This window comes from Sorex araneus, chromosome 5 (genome assembly GCF_027595985.1).
Source record: "Sorex araneus isolate mSorAra2 chromosome 5, mSorAra2.pri, whole genome shotgun sequence".
Lineage (NCBI taxonomy): Eukaryota > Metazoa > Chordata > Mammalia > Eulipotyphla > Soricidae > Sorex > Sorex araneus.
This window is the reverse complement of record NC_073306.1, coordinates 86473006-86488243: the sequence shown is the minus strand read 5'-3', so window position 1 is coordinate 86488243 and position 15238 is coordinate 86473006. Positions and strand designations below refer to the sequence as shown.

At 47.2% G+C, this 15238-nt stretch overlaps 1 protein-coding gene across 1 annotated transcript in view; it reads right to left on the bottom strand.

Annotated features, from left to right (window-relative positions):
• Window positions 1–15238, bottom strand: part of CHD1L (chromodomain helicase DNA binding protein 1 like) — a 45248-nt gene that overhangs the window by 11894 nt on the left and 18116 nt on the right. Inside the window, exons 11-16 of the mRNA XM_055140166.1 lie at window positions 13021–13094; window positions 12454–12564; window positions 7142–7256; window positions 6028–6175; window positions 5089–5254; window positions 214–362 (exon numbers count right to left, since the gene is read on the bottom strand). Coding sequence (XP_054996141.1) covers window positions 214–362; window positions 5089–5254; window positions 6028–6175; window positions 7142–7256; window positions 12454–12564; window positions 13021–13094 — 763 coding nt within the window. The remainder of the gene's footprint in view (window positions 1–213; window positions 363–5088; window positions 5255–6027; window positions 6176–7141; window positions 7257–12453; window positions 12565–13020; window positions 13095–15238) is intronic.

The window sequence follows — 15238 nt, the reverse complement described above, 5'->3', positions numbered from 1 at the left end:
CAGCAGCAGGATTTGAGTGTCCCAAACCGCTGGATGAAGAGGGCCGCTTCCACCTACACTCAATCAGAAGTACACTTTTTTAAAGCATAGTTTGTATACTGACGCACAGTTCACTATACTTTTCAACGTATCCATACTTATTTAACAAATCACTCGCAGCATCATTTTTTGTTATGTTAGAGTGAGAGTTAAGAATTTACATAAATAGCTTACACTGCCTTTATTTCGGAGTAACCGGCCCTCTTGACTAGTTTTCTCCAAAAGAGTTTTCTGAAGAGTCACTAGTTGTTCAAATGATTTTCTGTCTTCTTTACTAGGCTCCTTAGAGTAATCTTTACCTTCAAATAAGTACATGTGGTCTTCTAAAAAGCACAAAACACAAGGAGACGTGTTAGAGACTACTAGAAAGAAGGAAGGACTGGTTCTATTTAAAGCAACATCTAGGCGAGGAAGGTGTCACATTCTGATCCCACTGACATGTGAGTTTGGAATCCCATGCATGGAATTTCCAAAGAACTAAGCATGACTAAAGTCATTCGTGCCCTTCCCTAGATGGTCTGGGAGTTTCTGAGGGATAATCTACTGACCTGAGTCTCTGGTCACTAATTCATTATACACCAGTAGATTTCAACAATTTTACACCAATACACCAATCCAAATCAGCAGACCACTGGTCAGAAACCACTGTTTAAAGCTATTTCCCACCATAAGTCTCACTGACAGTAAGATCACTTCATAAGACTTAACCAGGTGCATACAAAGGTCTCTCACCCACAATGACATAAACTGCCAAGTCTGTGACAATCATGCTCAATGGAATGATGCATACTCAACGGAAATTCTGCACACTTGTTTCTCTTCCCAGGCCAACAATATACGCAGTTATAAAGACTCATGTGTTCCCGGTCCAGCCGAAGGAGATAAACCCATAATACACTGAGTTGTCAGCGTTTTCTACCTGCCACAGGTTTACCATGATGTAATCTCGCCATAAGCTGAGTAACATCTATACTGTTTCATTCAGAACTCTTCACATTCTAGGAAAATGAGGTAAAACTATGAGGAAATGAAGCACAAATAAACCCTTAGATTTACAAATTGCATGAAGCATCTTCAAGACCCCACCATGATCCTGGTATAACAAACCTCAGCCCCATTTAAGACAGGGGAAACTAAACCTCAGAAGGGGTGAGGGGACTCCTAGTTACCACTGCTAACAGATGAAACGACAGATTTTCTGACTGGAGGCTAATGTTGCTCTTGTCAGTATATTGCTGTGTCTATGGAAGGGTGGCGTGGTAAGAGGCCAGCTAATAATAAATGCGGCAAAGACCATGAGGGAAATGGTGCAATGCAGAGCTGCACTTGATGCTCACATCTACTGTCACATCTGTATAAGAGCAAGGAAGACACTCGGCACCACTTCTCAGATGAGACATAAAGGCTCACAGTGGCTGCTTGATCTGTAAAAGATCGTGAATCAGTGAAGAAGATCATGACAAGTCAAAGCCAGCAACCACACTGAGGTGAGAGGATGATGCTAAAGTGAAGCATATTTAATAGCCCATGTTACCAGGGAATGCATTTTCACAGCATTAGAAAATCAGTTATAAGTATGTTTTCCCTAGAGAGCATGAAAGCAAAACATTTTCACTCTCAAGAGATCAATCGCTTCGCACTTGTACCCAAATCCAACCAGCTGTAATTCTAATTGGCATTTGCTAATTAAATCAGCAGGGGGCCTTCAATGAGGTGTTTCATCAACAAGTGGGGGAAAGCTGAGAAGTGTCAAATGTGATCAACATATGTAGCTTCATACTGCACAGCCACTCTCAACTTAGAAACATGCTCCATAAAAACAGGCCTTCACAGTAAAACAACTGTTTTTTAATTTAATTTTGATTGTGCAGCTATAAAGACTGGACTCTCAGAGTCATTAGAAATTCCTAGTGCTCCCTGTCTTTGGTCTACAGCCAAGAGGCTGGAGCGTGCAGGACAGGCACTGCCCTCCTCTGTGTCCTGCCAGTGGACAGTCCACCACCAAGTGAATTTGAACTAATTTATTCAAGACAAAAGTAACAATTTTAATACAACTAGGGAATCTTTTCTAGCAGACTGGAAAATATACATATGTATATTTATATTTTTAGCAGCTGGACTGAGAACTATCTCTTTAGGAAAATCAGATTTTATTTTTTTTCCTAGTAAACATTAGAAAAGAAGCTGAAATTCATCTAGATTAACGCAAAAATAGGTGCAAGCTTCAGTGTCTAAAATAATCAATATAACTTTAAAATAGGACCATGTGCATCTATTCTTTCTCCCACCTCAAACTACTAACTGCTGGTAAAGGAATTTGGAAAAAAGGCATAATGGGCAAACAGTGATAAAAAAATTTAACAACTCTTTGAAAAATCAAAAGGAGCTGGCGGGATGTTAACACAGAACGAAGGAAGCAAAGCCCAAATGCCAAGCCATGGGGCGGTTCTGAGAACAGAATTGCTTCCAGCCTCAAAGCTCAGCATCCAGACGGTGGGGAGGGCCAGGAGAAGAGTCCGTGCACCAAGTAACAGGGACACCAGGAGCCCCCGCCTGGGCTCTCTTTGATCTGAGCAAACATACTGACTCCAATTCTGACCCCACATCTTCTTCTTTTTTTTTTTATTATTATTATTGAGTCACCATGAGATGGTTACAAGCTTTCATGTTTGAGTTTCAATCATACAATGATCAAACACCCATCCTTCCACCAGTGCACGTTCTCCACCACCAATGTCCCCAGTACGCGCCCCCCATCCCACCCCACCCCCTGCCTCTATGGCAGACAATTTCCCCCAGACTCTCTCTCTACTTTTGGGCATTATGGTTTGCCATACTGAGAGGTCATCATATTTGGTCCTTTATCTACTTTCAGCACATATCCCCCAACCCGAACGATTCCTCCAACCATCATTCACTTAGTGATCCCTTCTCTATCCCAGCTGCCTTCTCCCCCAGCTCATGAGGCAGGCTTCCAACTATGGAACCCACATCTTCTAAGGTATTAGAGGATCCATGTCAGAAGCTGAGTTGTACAGTGAGGAGACGGCAAACATGGACTCTGGAGCAGGCCCTGCAGGGCAAAGGGATGCAAAGTGATGCACAGAGCAGTGATGAGGGACAAGGGCCAAGGCCCAGATATCTGCCAGCCCAGGGCTGCCCGCCCGCCCGCCTGCTTTGGTCCACCACCACTCACAAGATCAACAGAGAGAGGACCCCAAGATTTTCAGAAAAACCACCAAGAAGAAGAGATTCCTAGACAGTTTATATTTCATAAGAGAGAGAAGCAACTAGAGGAAAGACAATGTGGTAGGCTGAGGAATACTTTTTAAAAAACTGTAATATTCTCCCTGGGGCCATTTTTAAAGACCATAATAAAAGCCCTTAGAGAGGATACTGTCATCCCTGAAATGACAATACAACTTAAAGAGCAAAAGTGAGGGACCGTAGAGATGGTACAGCACGTAGGGTGCTTGCCTTGCACATGGCCGACCCAAGTTCATTCCCTGGTATCCCATACAGTTCCCCCAAAACACTGCCAGGAGTAATTTTTGAGTGCAGACCCAGAAGTAAGCTCCGAGTACCACTGGATACGGCCCCAAAACCAATAACAGTAGTAGTAGTAGTAGTAGTAGTAGTAGTAGTAGTAGTAGTAGTAGTAGTAGTAATAATAGAACAGAGACATCCCTTGGCAGCTTTGGGGTGAAGGGAAAGAAGGAAGTGGCAGGTCCCACAGAGGTAAGAAAATCTTCAGATCAGAAGCCAATGCCCAACCCAACCCCCAGCCATTAGGAGGATCACAACTGAGTGAGCAAACTGCACTTCTTTGTATAAATAGATCAGACAGACTTGAATTGAGAAGCCTCGTAAGGCTCTCACGGTGCTCACCTCGGACACAATGAATCTTTTGATACAGGGGCAAAAAAACGTTATTATAACACCAAAGAATAGGCTTTCAAAACTACTAAGGAAAAACCACTCCAAGTCAGACTCAAACACTCACAACAGAACATTAAAAAGGACACACATGAATCAATGTCAAAAGAAACCAGGAAAAGGACCCAGTCATGCAATGCTTTGCCTAAACTGCATGAAGAATTCACATCCACAGCACCTTCGAGGAACACCTCCCACAAAGACCACGGGAAAACACAAGGGGAGTGCGGTGCACGTGGCAGCACACACCTGGCACACACAATAAACAGGCAGTGTGGATCCATCTTAAAACAAAATCATTCTGGTGGGATGGAGGGAGAGCATAGCAGGTAGGGCGTTTGCCTTGCACGCGGCCGATCTGGGTTCGATTCCCAGCATCCCATATGGTCCCCTGGCGGTGATTCCTGAGTGCAGATCCAGGAGTAACCCCTGTGCATCGCCAGATGTGACCCAAAAAGAAAAAAAAAATCATTCTGGGATTCCAAATCAGAATCACGAGGGGCAGAGGTGCCCGCATAATAGAAGAAAGATTTATTGCTAAAGGACAAGATGCAACTGAGGGAGATAACGGACAAATTAAAGCCCTTGAGGTGTAAGCAGACAGTCCAGAAAGAACTCTGGCCCAAGCCAGTCTCAAAACGGGTTGTTCAAGATGAGATGAGGGATGTGTAGGAAAGGGATCTCACAGGGAGGAGGAGCCAGGACTCTCCAGGGACACTCTTACTCCTGCTTTTTTTTTTAATTTTTAAATTTTATTTTCATAAGGCTGTTCACATTAATTGATATATTCAATATATCAACACCAATCCCACCACCATTATTTTGAATTTTCCCACCACTGTTCAAGCCTGCCTGCCACAGGCAGATTCTAGACTGTTTATTTTCTATTGCTTACTATGAATATTATGAGAGGTCACGCAGCCGCAAAAGTGGCCACACACTCCTACAATCCTTCAGGACACTGAAGGGGTGGGAAGGGACGAACTATCTCTGCTGCCATGTGGCCTGGTCTCTTCAGAGCCTGTTCCGGGTACCTGGGTTTTTCTTCTGAAGGTTTATGGCCACCAGTACCCCCACTTTTCCCCTCTTGCTTTGCCCTCTCACCCCACTTACTTCCTTCCTCTTGCAAGCTGCTTCCTCCTTCTGTCGTTGACAAGGCCCCAGGGGCCCACTGGCCATTTTCTGTTTGCCCCAGGATCGACTCCAGGTCCACGTCATCCACGGTGCTCCCCTCAGTGGACAGCAGTTTATCCAAACCGAACTTGAGGATCTCACTCAGCTTGAAAGGAGCAAATACAAAGGTCCATTTTGTGCTCACACAAAGAAACATATAGCAGGGCAGGAGAGAGTTCTGAGTTGACTCCGGATGTATCAGAGCATGCGTCCTCATTCTAACCTCAAGGGCTGCTACAAGAGGCCTCTAAGTCCATAACGCAAGCCAACACTTGTTTTCTATCCAAGATTTTCTTCTTCAAGCAATTAACTCTAGCCTTTCCTCCACAGCTCCACTGGTGTAATTTTGAATCTCTGGTTTCATTTACCCTCCTCTCAATACGAAGAAAGGTAATGCAGCCACTGATCCAAGAGCATGAGGCTAAGAAGGAGGCTGAGACGTTCATTACTCATTACGCTGAGTCCTTTATTTCACCTAATTCCATTAACCTCCTCAGAGGAGACTAGAATAGCCTCATTTTTAGAAAAGCCCGCATAGCATCAGCAGAAGAAAAGCAAACAGTGAAATCCAAGAGATTAAGGTATCTCAAAGCCACACAGCTGACAAGAGTCTGGGCTCGGATTTTAATCCAAGTCAGAGGCATCAGAACCCAATCTGCGAGACTCTATCCGAAGTCTTGTTCTGGCATATACGTTTCAGCTCCCAGAGCGGCTGACGCAGGAGGGAATGTGGCATGAAAGTGGCCAGGAAACAAACGTGTAGCTGGGCAAAGGAGGAGTGGTGGGTGCTGGCTCCTCTCCGCTCCGTCTGGCACCACAGAGAACACTGCCTGTGACTCAGGACATCGACTACGGTGAGGAACACGGTCTGGCACCTACCTGGAGGCTGGCCGCAGGGTTCTGGGTGCCCAGAGCAAAGTGTCCTCCTTCGATGATGGTGTTGGTGAGCTGCAGCTTGGAGGCGGCTTTCCGGTAGACCATCTCTTCCACAGTGTCTCGACCAATCAGCCGGATAACCCTGACAGTCCTGTAGGAGGCCCAAGGAGGGCGGTGTACCATGAGCGTCTACAAAGCTGGGCACAAGTGTGCCAGGGCCAACAAATGTGCCAGAGAGGAACCAAGCCTCAATGCTACACTCAGCCCCAACCCAAAGGAGGCTGAGTACCTGAGATAACTCACTGCAGGCCGTCACGGGAGCCAAGGAAGGAATGACCCAGAGGCCACAACCGGGGTCCGTGTCTGTTAGGTGGAAACTCTGGGACAACTTGGTAAGCCTCGGGTCACCAGTAAGATCTTTGTCATTCAGCTTCCTAACTTCGTAACTGTTATTTTTAACCAAATTAGGACTTAATATAGGAAAGACAAGATAAATCACTTCTCAGGTTGTTTTGTCTTTTCACAATTTGTTTTTTGTTTTGGTGGGGACACATGGGTGGTGCTCAGGGCTGACTTCTGGAGCCCTCCGCTCAGGGATCACTCCTGGCAGGGGACCACACAGGGTGCCTGGGATCAAACCAGAATCAGCTGCCACACAATACAAGTGCCTTTCCCACTGGACCATCTTTCCGACCCCTGAATTTCTTCCTTTTAACAACACCGCCTGGGTCCAGAGCGATAGCACAGCGAGTAGGGTGTTTGCCTCGCACGCAGCTGACCAGGATTTGATTCCCAGCATCCCATTCGGTCCCCCAGCATGGCCAGAAATAATTCCTGAGTGTAGAGCCAAGAGTAACCCCTGAGCATTGCCAGTGTGACCCAAAAAGAAAACAAAAAACAAAAAACACCGCCTGAATGGAGACCGTCCTGCCCAGCAGGCCCCCAGGGTCAGCTGCGGAGCTGGGCTCGCAGCCCATGCAGCTTCTTCCTTGCAGTCGGCTCCACCGGCACCACAGTCCCTTCCACCCTCCCCAGCCCTGAACTTCCAGGGAGCTGGGGGCTGGGGGCCGAGAGCGGCGGTGGGGGCATGGGGGAGATGCCAAGGTGTGAATCTCACTTGTTCTGGCCAATCCGGTGAGCCCTGGCAGCGGCTTGCAGGTCATTCTGAGGATTGAAGTCACTGTCAACAAAGATCACAGTGTCTGCTGCCGTTAAATTCATGCCAACACCACCTGGAAGCAAAGCAAGAAGGGAGGTGAACGGCAGCACTGGCCTGGGAGCAGCAAAGAGAGCCCGAGGGACGGTGCTCAATGAGCCCCAGGGACCCATCGAAGACCGCAGCTTCCTCCTTCAAACCTGCTCCAGCCCGGCTGCACAGCCTACAGCGGCCCAAGGGCTGAAGTGCAGAGGCCTGTCTTAGAAAATGTTTATTTTTCATTCTCATTTTTTAATTTGCACATAGGTTAGAGTACAGGGGTACTTGTCCATACACCTGCCTTACACACAGCAGACTCGGGTTCAATCCCCGACACCACATATGGTTCCCCTGAGCCCCACCAGGAGTGATCCCTGAATACAGAGTCAGGAATAAGCCCGGAGCACTGCTGAGTGAGTCTCCAAAACTATGTGTGTGTGTATGTCTATATATAAAATGTATGATGTAGATACACATATCTACAGGTAAGAAAGGACATCCCACTGCTGAGGACAGGAAATTCCCTGCACTGACCAGACAACGTTCTGCAAGCATCGAAGAGCAAGCAGAGCCAACGGAAAGCCAAGAATTCAGGGACGACCCTCTCGTCTGGGCTCAGGGCTACAGGAGAAAGTCTCAAACAGTTCCCTGAAATTTGCAAATTAACAAACAGATCCAAGAAGGCAAATGACATCCTTCCCTCCGGCTAATGTGGGAATTCATCAGAACAAAATCCCTCTTGCTCGATCACTGTTGAGACGGGTGAGCCTCAGAGGGCTTGTTCCAAGAGCCTGACTTAAAGACTGATGTTTCGGGGAGAGGAGACGGGAGGTAAGGCACACACCCTGCATGCAGCCCACCCCAGTTTGATCCCAGAACTACAAGATGTGGCCCAACCTTCCCCTGCCCTCGCCAACAAAAGGACTAATCCCAGGAAGGGTTACTGACTCCCAGACAAATCAGACAAGCACACTCTAGCTGCTCCCTTCACATTGAATTAACACTGGAATAAAGAGATGATACAGACAGATACAGCAGGAGCTGAGGGTGGCTCGCCAGCTCACGTGAAATATCCACCCTCGGAATAAGTAGCCAATCAGAAGTCCCTCCTTCTCCCCTCCTCCTCTCTTCTCTCTCTCCCCCTCCCCCTCTTCCCTCCTGCCACCCCCTCTCTCTCCCTCTCTCTCTCCCTCCCTCTCTTTTTCTTTTCCCTCCCTTTCCCTGCCTCCCTCTCCCTCTCCCCCATGCTCTCTACTCTCTCAGACCTCCAGGATCACATAGGGTGACGTACCCAGACACGGGGCCCAGTAAGGGCACGCACTCATGGCCAGGCAGGGGCAGAATATGGGCCCAGGGAAAGTGCACAGGGAAGCTCAGATACAGGCAGGCTCGGACGGCAGGTAGTGACAAGGTACTGAGCACAGGGCTCACATCCAGGCGTGTGTGGCAGTGGCCGGAGACTGGGAAACTATACACAGGATAAAGCGATGCAGGGACAGGAAGCGGACACTGTTCGTGGGAGGCGAGTAGATGGCGTGGGACAGGAGAGAGAAGTCGTTCCCAGGACTGGGCAGCGTCAAGAACAGGACTGGTGACATCGTTTGCGGGTAAAAGAGGGGCCTGGACATCTGGGGAAGGACCCAGTCCCTTCTACCTTTATCTGTAGAGTAAATCCTAACTCTTCATCGCCCTAGACTTGTATGCAAATCTTTCACACAATTCTCAAGAACCCACCAGAGCAGGAAAATCCGCTTTCACACTAATAAGATGACTGAGAAAGGCCACACCTGTGCTGTTTACAGCAGCCCTGTGAGCCGTTGCTGTTATTGTGCTTATTTCATAAACACTGGACTAGAAGCACAGAGAGATCGAGGAACTGACCTGAGCTTGCACAGTGAGAAAGTGAAAGAACCAGAATTCAGTGCCCTGTATCCTGGCACCAAGCCCTATGCTTGAACCCTGGCACTACCATCCCATAATCCTTCTAGGCACAAACTTCATTAAAGTGCGCACCACAAAGATGATCTTAGTCTTGGGTTAGCGTTTTAGGCTCACATCCAGAGGTGTGCAGGACTTACTCTGCACTCAGGGATCACTCCCGGTGGGGCTTGGGGGACCATACGGGATGCCGGGGATCAAACCCACGTCTGCCACGTGCAAGGCAAGCGCCCTGCCAGCTGTCTCATCATTCCAGCCCCTCTTGGGTTAGTGTTATCTTAAGCACAAGTCTTCTCTGCAGGGCTGTGTTCCGTCAATAAGCTCTATCCATTCTTGTGGGGACACTCTCATGCAACCTCCCTGCCACCTGGTGGCAATCTGACTCAATTACAGACAACTGAAAGCTGGAGGAAAACTTGTTAAATAAATGATAAGGATGTTGTAAATCTAACAGCTCCAAACACAACAGCACAGGTGACAGGTACTTTTGTAAAAAGAAGGTGTCTGGAACTGCTTTGGTTCCTTAAAGAGATTATTTGGTTTTGACTGATTCTGGGTCCTCCCAGATTAGACAGAAGAAACCTCTTTCTTCCTGATTTTAGATGTTTCAGCCATCATGCTGTTCTATGAATACAAGGGTGACGACATCAGGAAAGCATAACAGAGCTGTCTCTGCTCTCAGAAGTGGGGGAGAATGAATCAGGATGCTACGCTGTAATACAGATCTAAGGCATACACAGATAAAGCAATCTCCTCACAGTCAGAGACTGCCAGTAACATTCTTTGTATACAGCCTGTAGTACATGGCACTCACGAAACGCTGACTGAGCTCTCTCTGGTGCCAGGAGAAGTTCAAGGGCTGGAGTGCATGGTTCACGTGCAGGATGCCTGGGCTTCATTCCCTGTACCGCCTGGTCCCCTGAGCACTGCTGAGAGCAATCCCCAAGCACCACCACACGTGACCCCAAATCAAGATAAAGACTTAATTCTCTTTTTATAAAGATAGTTTCTTCATAACAAAGAACACATATCCCTTTAGTGTTCCTGTATCTATTCTATGAAAATTTAGGTCCGAAACATAAAATAATGAAACTAATATTCTGTGAGTTAACGTTTCTTTGCACCATGATGTAAAAATAAACTTCATCTTCGAAAACTGAATGTTAATGAAAGGTTTATGAAACCTGAATTTTAATGGAAGGTTTGTGAAAGCGATCAGAAACATATTAGCCCATATCCCACCTCCCATAGCCGCCATCAGGTCAACTCACGCCCTAAATCTCTGAACAGATGCAAGCCAAAAAGCTGAAATTCATGGACACTCTGTCGCTGTCTCCCACCACTTCCCCGTGAAGTCTCTGGGGTGCCTTCAGGAGGCGGGTGCAGAGTGTCCCTGCCCTGCTGAAGTCCCCGAAGCTGCACCCACACGCCACTGCTGGCACCATGCCAACACCTAACTCCACGGCTCCACCGAGAATCTTTAGACTCCAGTTCTGCAGGTTCTGATGTTTCCGGACCATGTGGCCATATATGCAACACCTCCAAATTCCATAGTACTGAAATCCCAGCAGGAGCACCCCAAATTGGGTGAGAAAGTGACACAGAAGCCAACTAAATTCAACAAACAAAAAACAGTAACAGAAGGTTCAACTAGGATGAACTTAGTAAGTCCTCAAAGACTTAACAACCCCAATGTGATATAACAATTTTCCCAAGTTTTCTTTTACTGAACTATTTTTGATAACTCTTTTAGCCATTTGGTTGTAACAAGTAAAATAAAACAAAATATTTTGGGCCTGCTAAAACAGCAGGCTTCAGAGGTGGTTAGGAAAATGGGGACAATGGTGGAGGGAAGGTCACTCAGGTCATGCGGATGGGTGTTGGGACATCAAAAGCTCCCAACAACTGTCTTATGAACAATTTTGTAAACACCCTGCTGTTAAAATAAAGAAAAAAAAGACACTAAAAAATCCCTGGTATCAAAGTACAGCAAATACTGTACTTTGTTAGTAGTAGTTATAATAAGTTATTAGTAGTTATAATAAGATCTGGGCTGGAGTGACAGCACAGTGGGTAGGGCATTTGCCTTGCACATGGCCAACCTGGGTTCGATTCCTCCACCCTCTCGGAGAGCCCGGAAAGCTACTGAGACTATCTCACCTGCACGGCAGAGCCTGGCAAGCTACCGTGCCGTATTCGATATGCCAAAAACAGTAACAAGTCTCACAATGGAGACATTACTGGTGCCCGCTCGAGCAAATCGATGAGCAACGGGATGACAGTGATACAGTGATACAGTGATGACAAGATCTATGGCAACTCATACACAGATAATGTTATAACTAACTCTAAAAGGCCAGCAATTTCATTATTATCACTTTTTTAATACCAGACTATTAAACCACTACAGTATTCCAGAGCTACTTATCGAGAAAGGACAAGAGCACACAAATGATCTCATTTTCCAAATTATTTTTGTCCTGTCTAGTTTTTGTTTTGGGGAACCCAGCAGTGCTCAGGGATGGAACCCAGGTCAGCCACGTGCAAGGGAAGTGCCTTAATCCTGTCCTATCTCTCTGGCTCGTTACTTCCCAGATTCTTTTTTTGTTTGTTTTTTTGGGTTTTTTTTTTTGCTTTTTGGGACACACCTGGCTATGTATAGGGGTTACTCCTGGCTCTGTACTCAGGAATTACTTCTGGCGGTGCTCAGGGGACCATATGGGATGCTGGGATTTGAACCCGGGTCAGCCGCATGCAAGGCAAACGCCTACCCGCTGTGCTATCGCTCCAGCCCCTTCCCAGATTCTTGACTGGGAAGAGTTGCCACTTAAATGTAAATAAAGCTTCCTATAAAACTACAGAAACCCTTCGGCAGCAATGATCAGTGCAGATTAGAGAGAGAGAGAAAGAGAGAGCGTATGAGTGAGTGTGTGTGTGTGCGTGTGTGTGTGTGTGTGTGTAATGCCAGGAATCAAACCCAGGACCTCACACATATAAGGCAAGTGTTCTACCACTAAATCCCATTCCCAGCCCTAAAATTACTTCTCAGCAGACCCGGGTTCCTTTTTTGAGGCACTCAGAGCGTCAACAGCTGGACAGAGAATTCTAAGTCTATGCTCAAAGTCCATTCCTGTCTGACTCCAGCTCCCTGAACTGTCAAATACCTCAGCTCCCCGCTTTCGGCACTCCTCAGTCATAGCCTAAGAGTTCGGAAGATGAAGCGGGGAGTTCCTGTGAGGGAGAAGCAGGGCACCATCCCTGACTTGTCTGCTTCTGTTCATGCTGGCGGGACCTACCTGCCCTGGTACTCAGGAGAAAGACGAAAATGGGTTGCTGCCCGAAGTTCTTGATGGCAAGGTGTCTCTCTTCTCCTCTCACAGAGCCATCCACACGCTCGTAGCTGTAGCCTTCGGAGATGAAGAAAACAGACATGGTCACCCTCCGCAAGTATTCTCTGGAGAGAAAAAAACTGTTGGCGCAAACACAAATGCCACCTGGGCTCCCTCCATACATAGGAAGTTTAAGTAAATCCCATGGGAGAGAAAAAGTCTGAAAATGAGGGAATATTTTATTGTTTTACAAAAGAACTCACCAAAATGTCCTCCTCTGGACTGGTTTTTATTTGTCTCTTTAATGCAGCTGACATACCCTTGGTCTACTAGCTTGGTCATGTGCAAGGCAAGTGCCCCACCCTCTTTACTACCTTTCTGGCCCTCACTCCTAATTTTCAATCTTCCTCTGGTTCTAAATAATGTCTTTCACTGCTTCCCTGTCAATCCCCTGCCCCAGGTGACTCCCATGAACTTAATCAGGACTGTTAAGTCTAAAAGGGCTTCGGCAATGTCATGACCAGGCTACACCACCTCTATAATCCATGTAGTCTTGGAGAATATCCAACATCTGGGTCATTTGGGAGAAAAGCAAAACTCGATGGCCCCTGGCAAGAAAACAAAAAGGTGCAACTGTCAATTACTGCAGTCCTTAAAGGTGAGTTTCCCTTTTTGTTCTCTCTCCTTTTGGGTGCTGTAGTTTGCAATAGACGTACTGAGTGGCCTGCCGCAGAGGCAGGGTGGGGTGGTGGGGGATGGGGTGGGGGTGGTCGGAGGGATACTGGGAACATCAGTGGAGAATGGGCACTGGTGGAGGGATGCGTAAAGATCACTGTTGACTGAAATGCAAACACGAAAGTTCATAGGTTTGTAACTGCACCTTACGGTGAATCACTAATATTTTTAAATTTTAAGTAAAACTTAAAAAAAAAAAAAGGGTGAGTTTCCCTTCCGCAAAACTTACCAAAGAATACAAGCTTATGAATAAATACTGAAAGTATGAATATAAGGGAGAGTGCCTCACAAAGAATACATGCTTTATAGGAGGATAAATATAACTCTCCTTGCAGATAGATCCTTCAGAGCAGAAGCCCTTAAACTAAAGTGGGAATATTCCCAGGAACACGAATCAAGGCACCAGAGAGACAGAGAGTCCTAGGAGGGCCATGGGCCGCCTCCTGCAATGTGTGACCACTCGGTCTCTGCCAAGCGAGGAGAGCGGGCGGGTCACTGAGAAACAAAAAGGACTATTTCATGTGTCAAAAGAAAAACAAAGGGGCTTTGAGTCTCCAACTCCAACAGACCCAAGGTTAAGAGAGAGAGAGAGAGAGAGAGAGAGAGAGAGAGAGAGAGAGAGAGAGAGAGAGAGAGAGGAGAGAGAAGAGAGAGAGAGGAGAGAGAGAGAGGAGGGGGGGGAGAGAGAGAGAGAGAGAGAGAGAGAGAGCCTGGTGGAGCAGGCTGTAGGTGCCTGCCTTGCACACAGCCAGTGCAGGTTCGATCCCAGCCACTAGCTATGGTCCCCCAATCCCCACTGGAGTGATTCCTGCGCAGAGCAAGGAGTAAGCCCTGAGCATCACCAGCTGTGGCCCAAATACCAAGAGGAAAAAAAAAGAAAAACAAAAGAGAGAGTGAGAGAACCTTCATCTTGACTCTTCTCTGTGTGAAGTCCAAAGTACAGATTAACTCACACACCTCCTAGCCACCTAAGGAGGTGCTGATGATACACACAACACAGGAGCATGTAGTCCTTATCTGCATGCACAACGCTGGCATGTCCCAGCCGTGCCACTCAGCAACTAATGCACATTTTCCTCCCCTTAGTGAGCTCAGAGAGCCCTCACCCCAAGGCTGGGGTGGTAGTGCAGGAGCCAAGGCACTTGCCTGGCATGTGGCCGACCCCTGCTTGACCCCTGGCACCACATAGTCCCCCAAGCATCGCTGGGTACAGGCCTGGAGGCCCCCAGCTCCACCCAAGTCACCTCAGGCACTGCAGGGCCCTCACAGCTCTACATTCACAGGTCCTTGCGTTGAACCTGCAGCCAGCTGGCCAAGAAATGTGAGGAGGGACCTATGGGACTTCTGATCATCACTTGGAAATCAATCTCTCTCTCTCTCTCTCTCTCCCCCCCCTCTCTTTCTCTCTCTCTCTCTCTCTCTCTCTCTCTCTCTCTCTCTCTCTCTCTCTCTCTCTCTCTCTCTCTCACACACACACACACACACAAATAATTAAATATATAAAGAAAGAAAGTCCTAGCCCAAAGCCCCTGACTCCCTCAAGAGCACAGAGCACATGCCCAACACCTCCGGTGTACACTATCTCTTGACTAAACCTCTCCGCTGCTCTCCTCACTGTAGCCTTGAACCTTTCTCTGACACAAAGAGGCAACAGGGCTCCAACTGCATCCCTTCATCCACATGACAAATGGATGAAACTATACCTTTTTTTTTTTGGACACCCAATTGTGAAGAATAAAAATGCCACGTTCAAATATGCAAAATTTGAACTTTTTCCCGAAGAATGTGTGGAAGAGCAATTCTAGATCGTTTCTGCCTGCGTGTTCGAGGGACCCTGTGCTCTTTATCTATAGCTACTTTGGTCCAAAGATCTAAGAAGTGTCGTTTTAGAGAAACAGGGAACAGGCAGCATCTCCTAATCCATATGATCCATGAGGAAAATGCCCGTGTGGGATGAGGAGAAGGAAAGAGATGAAATGGATGGGGTCAAGCATGAAGTCACGAGTAGAGGCCCACG